At 41.0% G+C, this 18,630-nt stretch overlaps 1 protein-coding gene across 3 annotated transcripts; it reads left to right on the top strand.

The window, feature by feature from the left end:
- Positions 1-2,842: 2,842 nt before the first annotated feature.
- mlh3 (mutL homolog 3 (E. coli)) lies at positions 2,843-17,703 on the top strand. Of its 3 annotated transcripts, XM_012820727.3 has the most exons (12): positions 2,843-6,075; positions 7,335-7,436; positions 7,555-7,631; positions 7,924-8,028; positions 8,123-8,198; positions 8,576-8,653; positions 10,308-10,416; positions 13,166-13,325; positions 13,718-13,741; positions 13,879-13,957; positions 14,123-14,274; positions 17,466-17,703. In XM_012820727.3, the coding sequence occupies exons 1-12, from the start codon at positions 3,309-3,311 to the stop codon at positions 17,559-17,561; spliced, it is 3,825 nt and encodes a 1,274-aa protein (XP_012676181.2). In that variant the 5' UTR covers positions 2,843-3,308; the 3' UTR covers positions 17,562-17,703. The 3 variants fall into 3 exon arrangements, with proteins under 3 accessions (XP_012676181.2, XP_042563620.1, XP_031422650.1); XM_042707686.1 differs by lacking the exon at positions 17,466-17,703 and having other exon boundaries at positions 14,072-14,183; XM_031566790.2 differs by lacking the exons at positions 13,166-13,325; positions 13,718-13,741; positions 13,879-13,957; positions 14,123-14,274; positions 17,466-17,703 and adding an exon at positions 12,843-13,159.
- Positions 17,704-18,630: the final 927 nt, after the last annotated feature.

The raw sequence follows: 18,630 nt of genomic DNA, 5'->3' as shown, positions 1-18,630 counted from the left end.
TTTTCTTTCCTAATGGCTTTCCCCACTATCTCTTATATTCAACTGAACTTTGAAAGTTGTGTAACTTCTTCAAGATTCTAAAAACTCTATTTCTATCTCTTATTACTTTGTTACACGCTTCTGACCACCATGATATTATCTGATTTAGATTCTTAGGTTTAGTTTTTGGAATAGCCTCTAGTACTGCTTCTATTATAATGTTGCTGATATCTTTACTTAGAGCCTCAACAGTTAGATTTTTCTCAACAATTTGATTTAACTCCTAGTAAGTTCTCTTAATTTATCCCAGTCAGCTTTTCTGAAAATCCATCTCTCCCCCCGGGCTTCATGTTGTTTTTTCAATTCCATCCCTATTTGAATTAGTATGGGGTAATGATCACTGCCTATTTTCCTTCAATACCTCCCAATTGCACTTCTCAGCAACTGTTTTTGTAGCTTGAGTGAGATTTACTGCAGACTGTAATCCCTGTTCTACATCTATCCCTAAGTATAAATTCCATCCCATCATTCAGACAGACTACCTCACCTCAACAACACCAAACCACTCCCATTTGGATCAACCTTACCTCCCCATAGTGTGCTTTGTGCATTCAAATCCCCACACCATAAAATCTTCCTTTTTGAATCCTTACAGATTTCTTCCAATTGTTCCAACTCCAACTTTCTGCAGGGATTATTAAAGTTTTTATTTTCACATTTCCCTCATTTGTCAAAACCTCATAACAAATTTCGTTGTGTATCTAATGCACAATGACAAATAAAGTCTATTCTATTCTATTCTAACCTCTGTTACATTAATTTCATAATCACTTCCTTTCTTTAGTTCTCTATACTGCAGTCCTCTTTTCACAAAAGTTGCACACACCACCATTTACCTCTATCTCTATCTCTTCTTACACGTGTATTCCTTTATTACAAAGACCAGTGATTATTAAAGCTATGTCTCCTGTATATAAATGATATCCAGTTTGTCATTCAACTTCTTAATAAAACCTTTTAACTCTTGTCCATTTGCAATAAGACTTCTTGCATTTCACGTTCTTATCAGCAGACTGTTCCAATGTCATTCATTTGTCCCTGAACTAGATCTGCCTGTATCTTTTCCCAAGATACATTTCGCGTTTTCGTTTGAGCCTGTTCAGAACAACCCGACCTATCCGTCTATAATAAAAATCTTTTCACGTCAGATTTGCTCATAGGCTATTGCTGACACTTTTAAAAAACGGTTTTGAACAATGGTCTGATGCAAATAGATTGAACAGTGATAGATTAAAGTGTGGCTTGTTAATGTCATCCCTTTTCTAACCTTGTTGCAGTTATGAAGTGACGCAGCGGGGTTAAGGGTTCAGGCTGAGGTTGCGTGGCGAGGCGTGGGGCGTGCACGCGGGGCAATGACGTCATCGTGTCAGAAAATGTGCGGATCAGGCATCCACACGAACTCAGATCCACTGGCGTGTCGAAATGTTTCCACTCTGGAGCCTGGATTTTAAAAAATCCGGATTCGGGGACCCAACCCGTCGAAGGCAGATGCGACAAAAAATGTGTCCAGATTCAGGCAATCCTGGTTCCGGCTGGACCGGCCCTAAGACCTAAGTTAAATTACTTATTAATAAAATAGTTACACATTAAAAATACTAACATACAATTTAGCCCACCATGATGAACTAAAATGTTCATGTTCTAGCTTACATTTTCAAAATCCATGCAAATCCTGACTGGGTAAGTGCAAGCTTGTTGTGTTGAGCTGTGTGTGGACTCTGAATTGGCACCTTTCCCACAGTATTTCAAGAAGTTAGCTAGCTTAGTTTGTTATCTAGCTTTTAACAAAGCAACTTTAGGCCAGCTAGTTTTTCACAAATGCACAGGTTTACCACTAAGATTATCAGAGTTGTCAATTGAGTTTATAGCTGAAAAATGGCGGATTTGTAACTGGAAGTCCTTCCCGGTATTATACATAGCCAATCACATTGTTGGAAATAGCAAAAATGACATTTCGCTTCACCTGTTTATTTTCACTGTTACAATCCCAATGATAGCATATTAGCAATAGCCATATTTGAGCGATCGGAGAAAAAACATTTCATATTCATGTGTCATATTCAAACGCAGATTCACGTGATGTAGGGCTTCTTTAATGTCTGTTTGACCATCTGTCGCTACACGATGGTAGTCCTTTAGGGGATAGTAGTCCCTCACATTGCGCATGCTCAGACACAAACGGTTTATGGCATAAGACTCAACATAATCACGCATGCTCAGACAACAAAACGGTTTCATCAACATATCTGGCTTGTCTTAACGCATAATGTAGGTTTATTTAACCTAATATTTAATAATGTTGTAAACGGTTTAAACGTCAACATATGGGGCTTGTCTTAACGCATAATGTGGGTATATTTAATGTTATATTTAATTATGTTGTAAACGGCTAACAGCATAAGGCTCTACGTCAACATATGAAACGAAACTGGGGAGAGACTTTTTGATCCTCCACCTCATCTGTTTTGTCCACTGTGACAACATCTTTGTTTTTAAATAAATGGTCATGTTTTCAAAAAACTGGATTTCGTCGCTTTTCTCCATGATTGAAAACGGATCTGTCGTTGTGACGCATGCGCGGCTTCGCTGTCGACAGTGTCGCAAAATGACGCATGCGCAATGTGAGGGACTACTATCCCCCAAAGGACTACCATCGTGTAGCGACACCATCCTATGTGGAGTGGATCATTCACATTCATTTAGATTTATCTTGCCTGCCCAAAAAAAGCTTTCGGCTTTTATTTTGACAAAATGGACAAATGACGTGGCTACGTAACGTAACGTAACGTAACTTCAGTTGCATATGTTCCAAGACCTCTACGCTAAATGTAAAAGAAAATAGAAATGTATTTTTAGGACACTAAAGTAGGAACGTAGCTAGTTGCCCGCTTACTCGTTCGTGTGTCAGAAGACCGTTTACTCTTAAAGGCGATGATAAACACATTACACATGAAAATAACTGCGTTTTTAGAAGCTCGGTGACTGACCAGCCTTAGCTTTGATATCCTCGTTAACGGCGAGCTAAAAAGTTGACTGGGTCAGTTAACTGTAGTTTTTTTTAAGCTAACGTTAGTAACTTTTTAGGGCATTTTTGGTAGAAAAAGCAGAGATTAGTGTTTGAAGCGTCAACGCTCATTGTGTCGTTTTATCTTCGCCTCTGATCATTGGTATTATGCTATCGATTGGTCAACGGTTCATATTTAATGTTAGCTAGTTTTAGCGGGTAAATATTCATCCGTTAGTGTCTTAGCGTTTTGTCCGCCTCAGCCATGATTAAGTTTTTGTCAGACGAAGTGAAGGCACAGCTTCGTTCAGGCATTGCTATTTGTTCTCTTCAGCAGTGTGTCGAGGAACTTGTTCTCAATAGTATTGATGCTGGCGCAACCTGTGTAGCAGTGAAGGTGGACGTAGAGGCTTGCAAGTTGCAGGTAGCAGACAATGGCTCCGGAATGGACAGGCAAGACTTGGATAATGTGGGGAACCGATATAGCACTAGCAAATGTAGCTGTGTGGAGGACCTGGAGAACCTTAGATTTTATGGGTTTAGAGGAGAGGCTGTGGCAAGCATCGTCTCTCTCTCTGGTGTGGTAGAAATATCATCAAGGACCAAGCTTTCCAGAAAGACATTTGTCAAGGTCTTTGACCATGGACAGAGTGTGGATGTATTTGATGCTGAGGCAGCCAGACCATCTGCAGGTACAACAGTTACAATTTGCAACTTCTTTCACAACATGCCTGTAAGGAAGAAACGTCTTGACCCTGTGCTGGAGATGGAGAGAATCCGACAGAGGGTTGAAGCCATCTCTCTCATGCACCCGTCTGTATCCTTCACAGTAAAGAAGGACTGCACAGGAACCATGCTAGTACAGTTGTCCAAAGTGAAAAGTCCATACTATCGTTTTGCTCAGATTCATGGCCTAGGGAGGGCCCAAAAACTTTGTGAAGTTACACATTTGTATGGACAGTTTGAAATTGAGGGACACATTGGCCGCGAGGGTCACTATAACAATAACCAACAATATCTGTTTGTGAACCGAAGGCTTATCCTAAAAACATGCATACACAAACTACTCAACTCCTTACTCTCCAAATGTATGGCCCTCAATAAGCACTGTGGCAGCACCACTGGCTCCCAGGGTACTTCCAGCCCTAAAGAGCGTGTGGGAGGAGAGCTTCATGGGGTGTATGTAATCAACATAAGCTGCAGTTATTCAGAGTATGACATTTGTTTGGAGCCAGCCAAAACACTCGTTGAGTTTAAAGACTGGGACAGTCTCCTGTGTTGCCTAGAAGAGGGTGTCAGAAAGTTTCTCACAAGGGAGAGTCTACTGGAGGTCATGCCTGAAGACACTCAGGGCTGTCTGATTCCTCCTTTGGTTTGTCAACAGCCAGTGTTTTCTGACATATGTGAGAAAAGCAGTCAGCTTGTCTGCAGTGAGTCTGTTGGGGGGAAGGCACTGGCTTCAAAACCTGTTCACAGAAGAGTTGCTGTAGATTTCACTGAGAGGGGCAGAGATTCTCAAGTCAAGGATGCCTCAGAAGGTGATATGGATGCTAAAGCTGCGCTTGAAGTTGAAATGGGAACAAAACTAGAACTGGCTTTGGAGACACCCTTTGATGCAGTCAGCACCCCATCAATGACTCACTCAAATCTGCAACTTAGGCAATGTAATTTTGTCTCTAATTCAGTGTCTGTTAGTTGCAAAGATACTATCAAAGGTAGCATGACAAATCGAGACCATGAACACAAGGCATGTAAAGGCTTCTTAAAATGTCCAGAGTTTAAGAGTAACAAAGTAAAAGGAGCCAAAGTAACCAATCCAAAAGCTGCTGTTGTAACCAAAGTAACTAATCCAAGAGCTTCTGTTTTAACAATCCAACAAAATTCATTAAAGAGAGAAATGTCTAGCCACATTTGTAGGCAGCATGACATTGCACCTTCAGTCTTTCAAGTCACACCTGGTCAAAAACTGGCTTTATCACATGTAGCTAGCCCTCTGGACAAATTTAGAAGAATGTTTGGTGAGCTAGAAAAAAACGAACATCAGCCTTCAGATGCGTGTAGCAATCATGTGGCATTTGTCAGTGATGCAGCCTTGCCAGTTGAAACGGATGCATGTGTGTTTCATGGGAGAAGGCAACACAGGCCAAACAACTCCCTCCCCTCTGTCCAAGGTTGTACATTAAAACTACACACATTCTCAGATTGTAGATCAAACAAGATAAGTAAAATATCTGTAGCCACCAAGCTTTCTCATTTGAAACAGGCAAAGATGGAAGATCGTGATTCTACTACTGAGGACTTGCTTAATGTCATCAGAAATGCAGACAGCTGTACCTGGAAGATATTGCCACATTCTTCAATACCAAATATGAACAATAGAGAGAAAACTTTGGACAACGGCCCTCGGTACACCCTATTTCCAAATTGCAAAGAAGATTCCCCTTACACTCCTAGATATGTTGATGATAAAACTACAGAAACCCCTGACGTGTCATATTCATTATTAGGCCCCTATCATATTGGTTCCTCCTCCAATACCCACAACCTTCTAACAGCAGCCCCACCTGCTACCTCTGAGGACCTAAACCCCATAGATGTGTGCAGTGCAGCCCCACCTCCTACCTCTGAGGACCTAAACCCCATAGATGTGTGCAGTGCAGCCCCACCTGCTACCTCTGAGGACCTAAACCCCATAGATGTGTGCAGTGCAGCCCCACCTGCTACCTCTGAGGACCTACACCCCATAGATGTGTGCAGTGCCAGGACATATTCCCCCACTGACGAGTTTAAGAATCATGAGGAGATCCTCCTTCCATTAGCTGCCAGCTCAAAATGTGAAGGACCTCACACGGATGATGAACAGCAGAGAAACTTGTCTGACACCTGGCTGGCACACTATGATTACTTTGCTGGAAAAGTGGTTTACATCAACAGATTGACAGGACTCAGCAAATATGATGCCCCGCCAGAGGAAGAGACAAAAGTGGCCTGCATAGCTGACAACACTGCGGTCCATGTTGTTCCTCAAAAAGGTAAATTGACCAATTTGTTAATTTCTGAAATGACATAGTAATTGGTTAGTATTGTGGGAGTAATACCTTTATGAAGAGGGGGCACAGAAGTGTATTGATAATTTTTGTTGTATGTGTCCATTGCTTGGAGGTAAGTGCATGTCAGTTTGTGATATGTCTCCCTAAACCTGAGTTCTGAAATTCTGTTACTGCCATTGTTCCATCTTCTCCATTGATTTTCATGTGTTTTCTAGCAGTCTTGCTAACCAAAGTTCAAAAGCACACTTTGACTTGAACACGATCACAACTGAAAATGTAATCTAGCCTAAGCACACTTAATTAAGTTTAGATTGTTATTGTAATGAATCTGTATTTAAGAGGTGTTTTACAAGTCATCTTTAAAGTAAGAAATTGGTTGTGTCCTCCCGATATGAAATCTAGTGCCTCACAGAACCAGTTCTGTGTTTTACCAGTCAGAAAAACTATAGCCAATTTCCCCAGACCTTTGTCTTAATGCACCTGAAGTTGAAGGTGAAGTAGATTCTCTGTGATTGAATGGACAATTCAGAAATTAATTCTATTAGTCCATGTAGCTGTTTCAGGGGTTGTTGACAGTGGCAATGTTATACAATGTGTTTTCATTGTCTGTTGAGTTGTGTTTACATGGGTTTAGAGGAATGCTTTTGAATTTTAGTTAGCAGCCAAGCACTTTACATCATGCTGTGAAAGCTTTTCATACATTTTCATGGGTTGGTCCATCCCTCATCACTAGATGACAGAGTGCATAGCCTGGGGCTAATGGATGACTGGTGTGTTTGTCCTTTCCATGACCATTTTTGCTACCAACAAAATGAAGTAGATTTGCAAATCCTGAAGGAAATACCAGTGCATGCATCATGAGTTAGATATTATAAGATACAGAAAAATAAATAAACAAACAGAAAGGGAGATTGAAAGAGAGAGAGAGAGATGGAAAGAAATTAAGAAACGGGGAACTTGGATATTAAGATAGAGATAAAGAAAGAAAGAAAGAGTGTTGAGTGAGTGCTTTGAAAGTCAGAGAAAGCTGAAAAAAGTTGTAGAGGGATAGATGGATAGAAAGATGCAGAGATGGAAAGACAAACGAGTACAGTAGGGTAGGTTCCTCTTATCTCTCTAAAGTTAGTTAAACATGCCTTAAAAAGTGGCAAATCGCTCCATACTGTTACTTAAATGCTCTCCAAAATGTAGTGCATTTTTAAATGACCTTAAAGTTTAACTGGAAACTACTTTCTCTTTAGGGTTTGAGTCAAAGGGGCACCTCCTTCAGACCAAGGTTATATTACCTTTTCTCTTCAAGTCCAGAACCGAACGGGTGTTGAGCACAGGAATAGGCGACAGAGGTACAACCAGATTCTTGCCATTTTACATGTATTGTTATGATCATTAATGTGGAGTAAAAATGGTCACTTATCAAGATTGTGTTTGTGTTTCTTCCTTGTGTACTATGTGTAATTTCAGTTGATGCTGAAGCCACCAATGCTCTTGCACTACTGTTCTCTGCATGGAAGAATCCAGTCTTCATACAGCCACCAGATGTAAGATGCCTTACATATCTATGGGTCCAGTGGAACAGTTCTGTTTTAATACTAGATGTAAGATGCCTTACATATCTATGGGTCCAGTGGAACAGTTCTGTTTTAATACTAGATGTAAGATGCCTTACATATCTATGGGTCCAGTGGAACAGTTCTGTTTTAATACTAGATGTAAGATGCCTTACATATCTATGGGTCCAGTGGAACAGTTCTGTGCTAATACTAGCTCCAAATTGCTCAGTTTTGAAAATGTAACCTGCCATCATTTGTCATGATAACTTGCACATTGTAGGTGGCTATGGATGTGACCAGCGGAGAGGCAGAGCATCTTCCTGTGCGACTACACAACATAATGTTGCCATATCGTTTTACCAAGGATATGATTCATTCTATGAAGGCAAGTATCTTACAAGCTAACACGAGTACCTAAGATTGATATGAAAAGCTTTGAAAAACCTTTACCTTAAAAAATAAATAAAAATCTTTTAAAGGTCATTCATCAAGTGGATAAAAAGTTTCTAGCTTGTCTCATCAACACAGGAAACCAGGGACCAAAAAGCCCAGAAGGCAAGTACAATAATTAATATATTATATATTGTATTTCCAATGTAGCAGTATTTTGTTGTCCTCAAGTTGTCCTTGATTCTGGCAAAAGGTTGATATTTGAGCTTAACAGCCAGTCAGGTTACACCCATCTCTTCTGTGTTCCTGAAGAAGCGTGTTGATTGGCTGGAATAGTGTTTGGCTCAGTTTCCCATTTACAGGCCAGGACGGTGCGCACACACTGGACAGAAGGCTGTAACAACTTGACAATTGCACTGAATTTGACAAGAAGTGTAATGGAGTACAATGGAGGACTGCATATTTAAGTGCTGTGATGTATGACAAATACACCTCAAGGTATATCCCTGTCTGTTTCATACTTGTGTGTGTGTGTTTTTCAGTAAGTGGAGCGAGTCTCCTGGTGTTGGTGGACCAGCATGCAGCTCATGAGAGAGTTCGATTAGAGGGTCTTGTGGCAGGTGAGTGTGAAGGTGGTGTTATATACGCTTACCGTACCACGCTGGTGATTTCATCTGTGTTCTGTGTGCTTAGTATTGATGAGTCCAGTAGTGGTACAATATTGTCCTATATGATGAAAGATGAGTGTGTGTTCTGTGTGATGAGTCCAGTAGTGGTACATTATTGTCCTATATGATGAAAGATGAGTTCATTTGGAACCACCCAGAATATGACACATTTTCCAGGAAAATTTCCATAAATAATGCAAGATTGTGTACAGTATTAAGGCAGTGAAAACTCATAAGAGGTAATTTGTTAAAGGTTTCACAAACCGGTATGGGTCTGTTACAGATGAGTGTATGACATTCACAAATCAGATGGCTTAATTGGAAGCAATTCTAATAGGATAGACAGTTTATTGGTTACCTAAAGCACTTCAGGTGATCCCTTATCACAACAGTTCATATATGAATATACCAGTGTTGGGCAGCATTTCTAATACATGTAGAAGATGTATTGGAAATACAGAATAGTATTTTGTTATTTGTATTTAATGGGCCTTATAAAATAGTTATGTAATTTGTAGCAAAATAGTACAGTGGACAGGAGAGGAGGAGTTGGGAGGAACCAGTACAGATCCACTGAGGTGCACTATTAAAAGTTATTCTGTGACTGGAACATAGAAATGTATCGCTACAAAGCCTCTGTCCCTGAGTAACTGACCACACCCTGAACCAAGCCTCTGTCCCTGAGTAACTGACCACACCCTGAACCAAGCCTCTGTCCCTGAGTAACTGACCACACCCTGAACAAAGTGTCTGTCCCTGAGTAACTGACCACACCCTGAACAAAGCCTCTGTCCCTGAGTAACTGACCACACCCTGAACCAAGCCTCTGTCCCTGAGTAACTGACCACACCCTGAACAAAGTGTCTGTCCCTGAGTAACTGACCACACCCTGAACAAAGTGTCTGTCCCTGAGTAACTGACCACACCCTGAACAAAGCCTCTGTCCCTGAGTAACTGACGCAACCACTGATGTGTGTACCAGTTTCGGTGAGTTTTTGCCCATGAGAACCACCTCTAAATTGGCTTGAATAAAAGAAGTAACAATAATTGTAACGCAAATCTGTGGTGTAGGCGTGCCCTCTGGTGGACTTGGAGGGCCTTGCACCTCTGCACCTTCAGTGCTCGGGCCCTAATAATAATCCTTATGGTGCTTGTGCCCTAAATATAGTCAACATATCAACAAAGTTAGAAATTATGACTTCTCCTTGAAATAACAATTTTGTAACCAAACTATAGTGGGTTCGTGCAAGAAGGCCCACAAACCTGAAGGAATGGACCAACATTTCTGTAGAGTGTTGTGTGAAGCTTGTGGAAGGCTACCCCAAGAGTTGTATTCAGTGCCACTTAATATTAGCAAAGTGTATGTAAACTTTTGACCATATGAGAATGTGGTAAATAAAAGCTGAAAAGAAAAATCCTCTACTATTATTCTAGAATTTTGCATAATCTGTTGGAGTAACTGAACTAAGAGAGGGGATATATGTTGAAATGAAATGTTCAGAATTGTGAAAAACTGAGTTTGAATGCATATAGCCAAGGTGTAATGGACTCAACTATAGCTTTCTGGAGTCCTCTCCCTGACGTGGATGTCTGTACTCCAATGTAGAGTCGTATGAGGACGATCCACAGCAGCTGGACCAAAAGAAGCTTTGTTCTTCTGTTGTGTCACCACCCCTTGAAGTGGGCATCACGCAGGAAGACCTCCGACTCCTGAGGTGAGTGCTACTCCAATATGTGCTATAGGCTAATCTACTCCCATCCTGAGGTGAGTGCTACTCCAATATGTGCTATAGGCTAAATCTACTCCCATGCACACATCAACTTGCCCTGAGTCTGTATTCAGAAAGCATGTTAAGGCTAAAAGTAGCTCTACAAAACTACTAAAAAGACTGGGCGTGTCGGCCCTAACATTGGGATTCACAGAGCCTCTTATTGCTAAAACTGGCACCTAAGTCTGGGAAACTTAAGAAGTAGTAGAGAGGACTGACTCACTAAGACCAACTCCCAAACAAACGGAAAAAATGAACGTTTCTATCATTCCAAGTCTTAATGTTTTGGAATCCAGGTTCAGGAAAGATACTATCTTAATCACAAGGGAATAACTGTGGAGTTTCTAAGTAAGGGATGCAATAACATCCAACTGAAACACCATTCAGTGCCAATAGTCTTTTTGTATTTTGGACTTACCCCTGAAGGTTTAGGCAGGGCCGGAGTGGGGCCACTTTTCAGCCCGGGAATTTCAGGCCCAAGACCGGCCCACTTTTTCCATGGTAGTGGAAATTGGATAAATGAAGCAACAGTTCAGCTCTTACTATCCTGTAGTTTTCTTTTTATTAATACCATGGTTCAACAAATAATGTAAAGGTTAAATAATAATCCACTTAAACTGAGAAGTTAACAAAAAATATTCCACTATTCCACAAGGATAGGTTGATAAATTAACAAAAGCAGAAATAAATAAATAAAGCATTTGAAACGTATCCTACTCTTCAACAAAGAGGCATATTGAACTAATGTTTACAGTTCAACTCACAGTACAGTATAAAGTTACATTGCGAATAGCACCAACAGCATCTACAGCATCAGTAACCGCCTAAGCAGTGCACTGGTTTCAGCCACTTAATCTATAACTGTGTCGTTGCTTATAGACATGATGATTTCCTTCTCTGTGCACATTAACATCAAAGCCTCCAAGTTGTCCTGACTCAATGAGCTTCGTAGCCTATTCTTCACACATTTTAAGGTTGAGAAGCTTCTCTCACATGCAACCGGTGTGATGGACAAAGTCAACAGAAACGTATATGCCAATGACATGATAAGCATCTGTGAGGAGGTTGTACCGTGAGAGTATTAAATGGACACAAATGGCACAGTTTTTGCAGGAGGAACAGGTCCTGCTTTCAAGCTCCCTGGTAATATTTTGCTTGCGAATAGGTTGACAACGCTACAACGATATTAACCAACGCTACAACGTTAGCCTAATAGTTACGTTGCTAATCACTAGGCCTATTTCTCTCTTTACCAGTTGCCACTTGTGTTTGTCCTCTTGAAAATAAATCGGTAAGCTTGGCACATTTGGCAGCATCCTCCTCCAATGCCTTTCTTTTTTTCAACCTGGCTTTTTCAGCCCCTCTTCCTCCCATCCATCCTCTCTGACGCGTATCGTTGGGGTAGGGCCGGCCCAGCTATCGGTAGTCTGAGAAAACGTTTTGGAAAAGACGGGCTATGGACCCAACCAACTCTATTTGGGAGGGGAGAACTCCCTCGCATGGTACAACCCATGGAGAGGCTGCGGTGTCAGAATGCGGAACGTGTGTAGCCTACTTGTGTAGCCTACTAACGTGACAAATGTCAAAAAATAAAATTCTCGACCCGCTCCAGAAGTGAAGCGGCCCGCCGGGAACTCTCCCGATTACCCACCCCGGGCCTGGGTTTAGGTAAAAGTGTGCAAAAAAGCTGTCACTGCTTTTACACACGTAACCTTTGAACTGTATGCCTGGTCCATGACATCAATTCACCCAAATTGGCAAAGATGGTCTTGAGACCAAGCCTCACAAATGTATTCACATGGATTTTAGATTTTCGAAAGTTTTCGCATCGAAATCAACAGCAAATTGCCATAAAGGAAGTGAGGTCATATTTCAGCAACGCTTTGACTTGACACAACCAAACGTGTTGCATGGACTCAGGACCCCATTGTGAGGAACCTCAAAAAAGTTTGCTCAAGTTCATTGACCTCTCAGGGGCACTGCAATAAGGAAAAAATGTGTTTTAGCTAATAGCTGTTGACGTGTTTGCTGTAGAATAATTATTCATGTGTTTAGTTAGGGTTATACATAGCACCTTACCTTGTCAACCTAATTGATGTAGTCAAGACATGGCAACTTGTCAAGTCAGCCTAACTGATATGTGAAGTGTTGATGGAATGGCATCATCATCATTTTCTGTCTTCCCCAATTCCCCACTAGACCACAATATTCCACACCGATAGTTTTATTCTCCTTATTTCCTTATAATTCAAGGTTTCTGGGGGGGTTATTTTTATGTATCTTATGTATATTGATAACATTTCCCCACCACATTTTTTAGACAGGTATTTGGTAAGAGTGTTTTATGAATGGGATGCTACTGGTGCTTACAGGTCCTGCCAGCATCTTGAGTGTTTTATGAATGTGATGCTCCTGGTGCTTCAGGTCCTTTGGTAAGAGTGTTTTATGAATGTGATGCTCCTGGTGCTTCAGGTCCTTTGGTAAGAGTGTTTTATGAATGTGGTGCTTCAGGTCCTTTGGTAAGAGTGTTTTATGAATGTGATGCTCCTGGTGCTTCTGGTCCTTTGGTAAGAGTGTTTTATGAATGTGGTGCTTCAGGTCCTTTGGTAAGAGTGTTTTATGAATGTGATGCTCCTGGTGCTTAAGGTCCTTTGGTAAGAGTGTTTTATGAATGTGATGCTCCTGGTGCTTACAGGTCCTGCCAGCATCTTCTCAGTTGTCTGGGACTGGACGTGGAATTCCCTCAGAGTGACAAGTTGTGTGTGCTGTTGCGGAAAATTCCTGCATGTTTCCTGGAGAAGGAGAACACCAACCTACGGCGCGGCAGACCATCAGTGGTCAAATCTCTGGTAGAGGTATAGGTCATCCAATATCCAGTTTTTTTTACAGTAAATTAATTCTAAAAGAAATTGTGGGTTCAAAAGAGGGTGTATTTCTAGACTGAAGCAAGCCACCAATGCTGAGAACAGATGATTATGTTCAATAGGGTAATGGGGTAATGTTAATAGGTCAATAGGCTAATGTTACTGCTACAAAGAATTGATACTATATTGATTTTCCATCACTCATCAGTTACTTTTATTGTTTATTATTTGAATGATCGTAGTAACTTTTGTCCATGAGAGAGGCGTTCTATGCTTTATGCCAGGGGGGCATATTTGAAAGCTTGAGCATTGAAATGCAGAGAACTCCTTCAAATGCTGTTTGGTTCTCTCCTTTTTCTCCTCCTCACCTCCTGCAAAATTAGGAGTATCTTCGAGAGCAGATTAAGGTGAGCCATCTCCTTTATTATTAGATCATCCTTAATACACTCACGATCTACATTAGTCTCCATTTGGATGCGATGTGGTGATGATTCTATTGCTGTCTGTATAGTTGTTTGGGCTAAGATATGGTGTGATCCACTAGCTGTTGCACTCCTCGAGAAGACTGCAGACCACCCTACCGCTAACAGTACATAATGTACTAGCATCTCAGGCCTGTCATGGTGAGTCCTAATGACATACTTACACTGAACATAGTTACGTCTGTACGAGTACTGAAATAACACTGTACACTTTTATAGTAATAATCTATAATCTATATATCTATCTCCTAAAAGGCAAATGGTGTGTGTGTGTGTGTGTGTGTTGAACTGATGCACACTTCACAGGAGCAATAAAGTTTAACCATAGCCTAAGCCAGGAAGAATGTCATAGTCTGGTGAGGTCCCTCGCTACCTGCCAGCTGCCATTCCAGTGTGCTCATGGCCGCCCCTCCATTGCCCCCATCGTGGACCTCCAGCACCTGGACAATGAGCAACAGGTAAATAATGTAGTGTTGCCCCTCATCTGTGGTTGTCAATGTGTTTAATCAATGAGAAATCCACATTAAAAACCTATATAGGAGAAGGTTTGTGAAATGCTTGGAATTCACCATGATAATGACATTGACATGAACCTCGAAGGAGAAGTTAGTGGTTCTGGAGATAGAGTGTTAATGAACTCAACAACCAGACAAATACACCCCTCCCTTCAGTGCTCCTTCAGAAGCTCTGACCCCCCAAATGTATGGACACGCATTGCCAATGCAACGACACTAGCAACTGGGCTAGCTGACCAAGAGAGAAGTATCAGAGTGTCGTAGTCCAGAGTGTCTGCTGCCCAAGGGCCAAGGCTTGACACGAGGGGTGGTCTAAACATTCCAGACATATAGAGCGTTGGATGTCTTTCTCATAGCTGAAGTAAAACAAACATTATAATATAAAACATCATTACATGCAAGCACACAAACACTGCATCCAAAACACAACGGAGTAAAAACTAGTTAGTTGTTAGATTTTTACAAAACTACTGTGACCGAAGAGAGAATCCTTAAGCGTGTAGCTAAGCTAGCAAGGAAGGTAACATTAACTAGCATAGCATTTTGAATCATGCATCAATCCAAATAATCCCACTCTGCTAGCAAACTTGTGTTTTTAGGTCCTTGTGGCTATAAAACCGTTTGCAAACGGTGTATGGACAAATACCATGATATAGAACACAGCAAGTACTGTAACATTAGCTAGGCTGTGGGCTAGCAGGGAGGACGAGATGTGACACAGGCACCTACTTGCAAACTAACCATTTGGAATTAACCATCACAAACATTAGCAAATGGGACAAAACATTACTGACTTTTTGGCTCTCTGAAACATAGCAAAACTAATGTTACCTGTCAAGCAGGTGGAAAGCCTCGTCACAACTCTTCGCCCTTGCCTGATCATAGCACTTATTTTACAACTTTTGTTCTTCTGGCCTTCTCTTTGGCCATTTCTCATCAATCTCTTCTTATTTGTTAAGCAGTTCAGCATGTTAGCATGTGTCAGATTTACCGTCTCTCTCACTCTTACCCCTTTTACCCCACCTCCCCCTCTTCCCCTTGTCCTGTGGATGAGCACAAATGCCCCCTGTTGCTGATTGGCTGGAATAGCGTTGTGTGGCTCGGTCAGTGCCACTTTGTTTCCCATTTATAGAGCCAGGACTGTGTATAAACACCAGATTTTTTTTTCTCACCGATCACACACAATGGAAATATGCACACTTCACAAAAAGTGTGTTGGATAGGCGTTGCTGACTGGACCTTTTAAAGCCTTTTCCTTTCAGTAAATCCACTGACCATTAAAAAAGATAATTTAAATATCTAAAAAAGGTGAAATGAAATGGTATGCACATTTCTCCGTCACAGGACTAGTGAAACAGTGTAAACACCCACCCTTTTCTTAGTATCGCTATGGTAACGACCGGATCAGTAGTTTTTAGTTTTAGGGAGGAGCAAGGTCACATGGGATAAAGTCCACAAAAAGGCATCCAGGTTCAAACATGATTCCTTTATTTTGAAGTTCCTTTAAGTCTTGCAGTTTGGAAGTTGGAGATGTATCCACACTTCTGTCCATTTGACACATGACATGAAAACTGCCACACAGAGAGGTTTATTTATCAGTGATTTTAGAAAAGAATTCAAATGACATGCATGGGTTCGCTCTATATCATGGTATTTGTCCATACAACGTTTGCAAAGGGGTTTATAGCCATGAAGACCTAAAAACACAAGTTTGCTAGCACATTGGGATTATTTGGATTGATACATAATTTGAAAGGCTATTCTAGGTAACGTTCCGTTCCTTGTCAGTTAAGCTACAAGCTTATCTTCTGAAAGAGCGCTGAAGGGAGGGGTGTATTTGTTTAGCTGTTGAGTTGAGGCACCAGAATGAACAGAAATATTCTGGGAAAATATTGCAAAATAAACTGTCGATGTGTGGTCCATCAACACACTATGCTGTGGCACGACCTTCATAACCTACATGGTGACTTACCTAATGAGACAAACTGAGATGAACATACCGTAAATCCTCAAATTGTGGCCGGGGCTTTCATTTACTTAGGCTGCACACACACCGGCCTGTATTTGGGGCAGGCTTGTATTAGGGGTAGGCCTTTATTTCTTACTTATTATACGGCTCTTCAGAATGTTCCAAAAAGTTCCGTTGATTTGAATGGGGCACCCCAACGTTAGCAGGTCTGTAATTTCTTGATATTCACCACTGCGAAAAGTTAATGACTGCTGTCATTGGCAATGGGTTTTGTGCTTCTAATTCACATCTTTCATATCATTCCGCAAGAAGTCCGGTCATTTAACCGTAGCGGAAAGTCATAACTTGAAGTCAGCAAGTAATGGGTTGCGCAACACCTGGAACGTTAAAGTTCTATTAGCCTGAAGAAAAAAAATGTCTTAGCGGAAATCACGAAACGGCAACAAAATCATTAAAAGAGGTATTTTGGAGGAATGTCTTCTATCGTTTAGGCAAGTAACTGTATAATAACAAATTCGCCTTGTAGGCTGAAACTTTTTTTTTTATTGCAAACAGCCATGAAATTAGCCAACAACATTAAACATGAGGAGAACATGTATTTATGAAATGCATTCAATTAAATTGTGATGTCTGCTTTGTGCTGATGGACTGATGCTGGTAGGCTACAGTAAAATAGGCTACCGGTACCTTTTTTTAACCCCGGCTTGTATTCGGGGCCCGGCCTTTATTTGTCCGTATCGACCACGCCCCCGGCTACTATCTGAAGCCCGGCTTCTAATTGAATCCTGGTCTTTATTTGAGGATTTACGGTAAGCAGATGGCAAGAAACACAGCCAGGTGTTCTCTGTCATGTCTGACAGTGGAGGCAGAGCTCAAATGATTTAATCATTTGACAGATGGAAACTGTTTGAACCTTGAATATTAAACGATTCAGACCCATGTGATTATTTTAAAATAATTGTAGTCTTTGTTCCTTTGTCCTCTGTTTTGTGTTCCAGTGTGAGCTGCGTATCCAAACGTACTACGATATAATATGCAGACATTCCTACAAGTGATGTGTGGTGACTTTAACACAAATCGTAGTCATTACATTAGATCCTTGTCAGGTCGTTGTCATTTCTGTGAATTATTCATTTAAGTGATTTTTTTTTAATATATTTTTTAGGACACTTCAAAACCCAATCTACGGAAATTGAGAAGAATGTCCAACGCCTGGCTACTTTATGGGAAGGAACATACAAGTACAAAAAAAAAATTATAGCTTTTGTCATGCTGAAAGTACAGCTTTTATTATATTAACTGGATTAATCTCTATTTATTATTACTCAATATGTACACTATCTACAATGGTGGAAATCTGAAGCATTGTTTCAGAAATAAACCAGTTGTCTTTGTTCCTTTAATTTATTTTTCTTTGACATACTTGTTGGTATTGCATAATCATAAAAAAATATTCCTTACTGACTGATTGTGTTCATAAACAAAGCGATTGCCTACATTGCATCACAACACATTCAGATATCCAGCCTAACTAGTAACTACCCATTTGCTAATATGATCTGTCATTCACCCATTCTATTAATAGGAACTCTAAGAGTACATTAAGATTTTCAATATGTTGTATGGCCATTATATTTATAATAATACAATCTTTATAGAGCACCTCAAAATCCATGTTACAAAGTGCTTAACATAGGCAGCAAAATAAAACAGTCATAAGATCATCACGTTTTAAACAGATAAAAACAATTAGGTATACAAAACCAATACTGACTAAAAACACATTTTAAAGGAAATAAAAGACCATTCAAAGGAAAGGCTCTGTAAAAGTGTGTTTTAGGAAGGGTCCAAGGAAGTCACTGACTCAGCCGACCTGATTTCCTCCGGCAGATCGTTACAGTGCCTCCAGGCCTTGATCGTGACAGTGCCTCCAGGCCTTGATCGTGACAGTGCCTCCAGGCCTTGACTGCAGATCGTTACAGTGCCTCCAGGCCTTGACTGCAGATCGTTACAGTGCCTCCAGGCCTTGATCGTTACAGTGCCTCCAGGCCTTGACTGCAGGTCGTTACAGTGCCTCCAGGCCTTGATCGTTACAGTGCCTCCAGGGCTTGACTGCAGATCGTTACAGTTCCTCCAGGCCTTGACTGCAGATCGTTACAGTGCCTCCAAGCCTTGACTGCAAGTGCTTTGCCAGATTAGCGAATTTCGCCCATATTCAACCCTTTGTCAGAGTTCCCTCTCGTCGTTGTTATCTGCATTCATCTGCCATTTTTGTTTGATGCTGCCCCCTAATGGACACTAGTAGTGGCAGTCTCCTGTCATAATGGGAT

This window comes from Clupea harengus, chromosome 4 (genome assembly GCF_900700415.2).
Source record: "Clupea harengus chromosome 4, Ch_v2.0.2, whole genome shotgun sequence".
NCBI classification, from domain to species: Eukaryota; Metazoa; Chordata; class Actinopteri; order Clupeiformes; family Clupeidae; genus Clupea; species Clupea harengus.
This window is presented reverse-complemented; position numbering and strand designations above follow the sequence as displayed.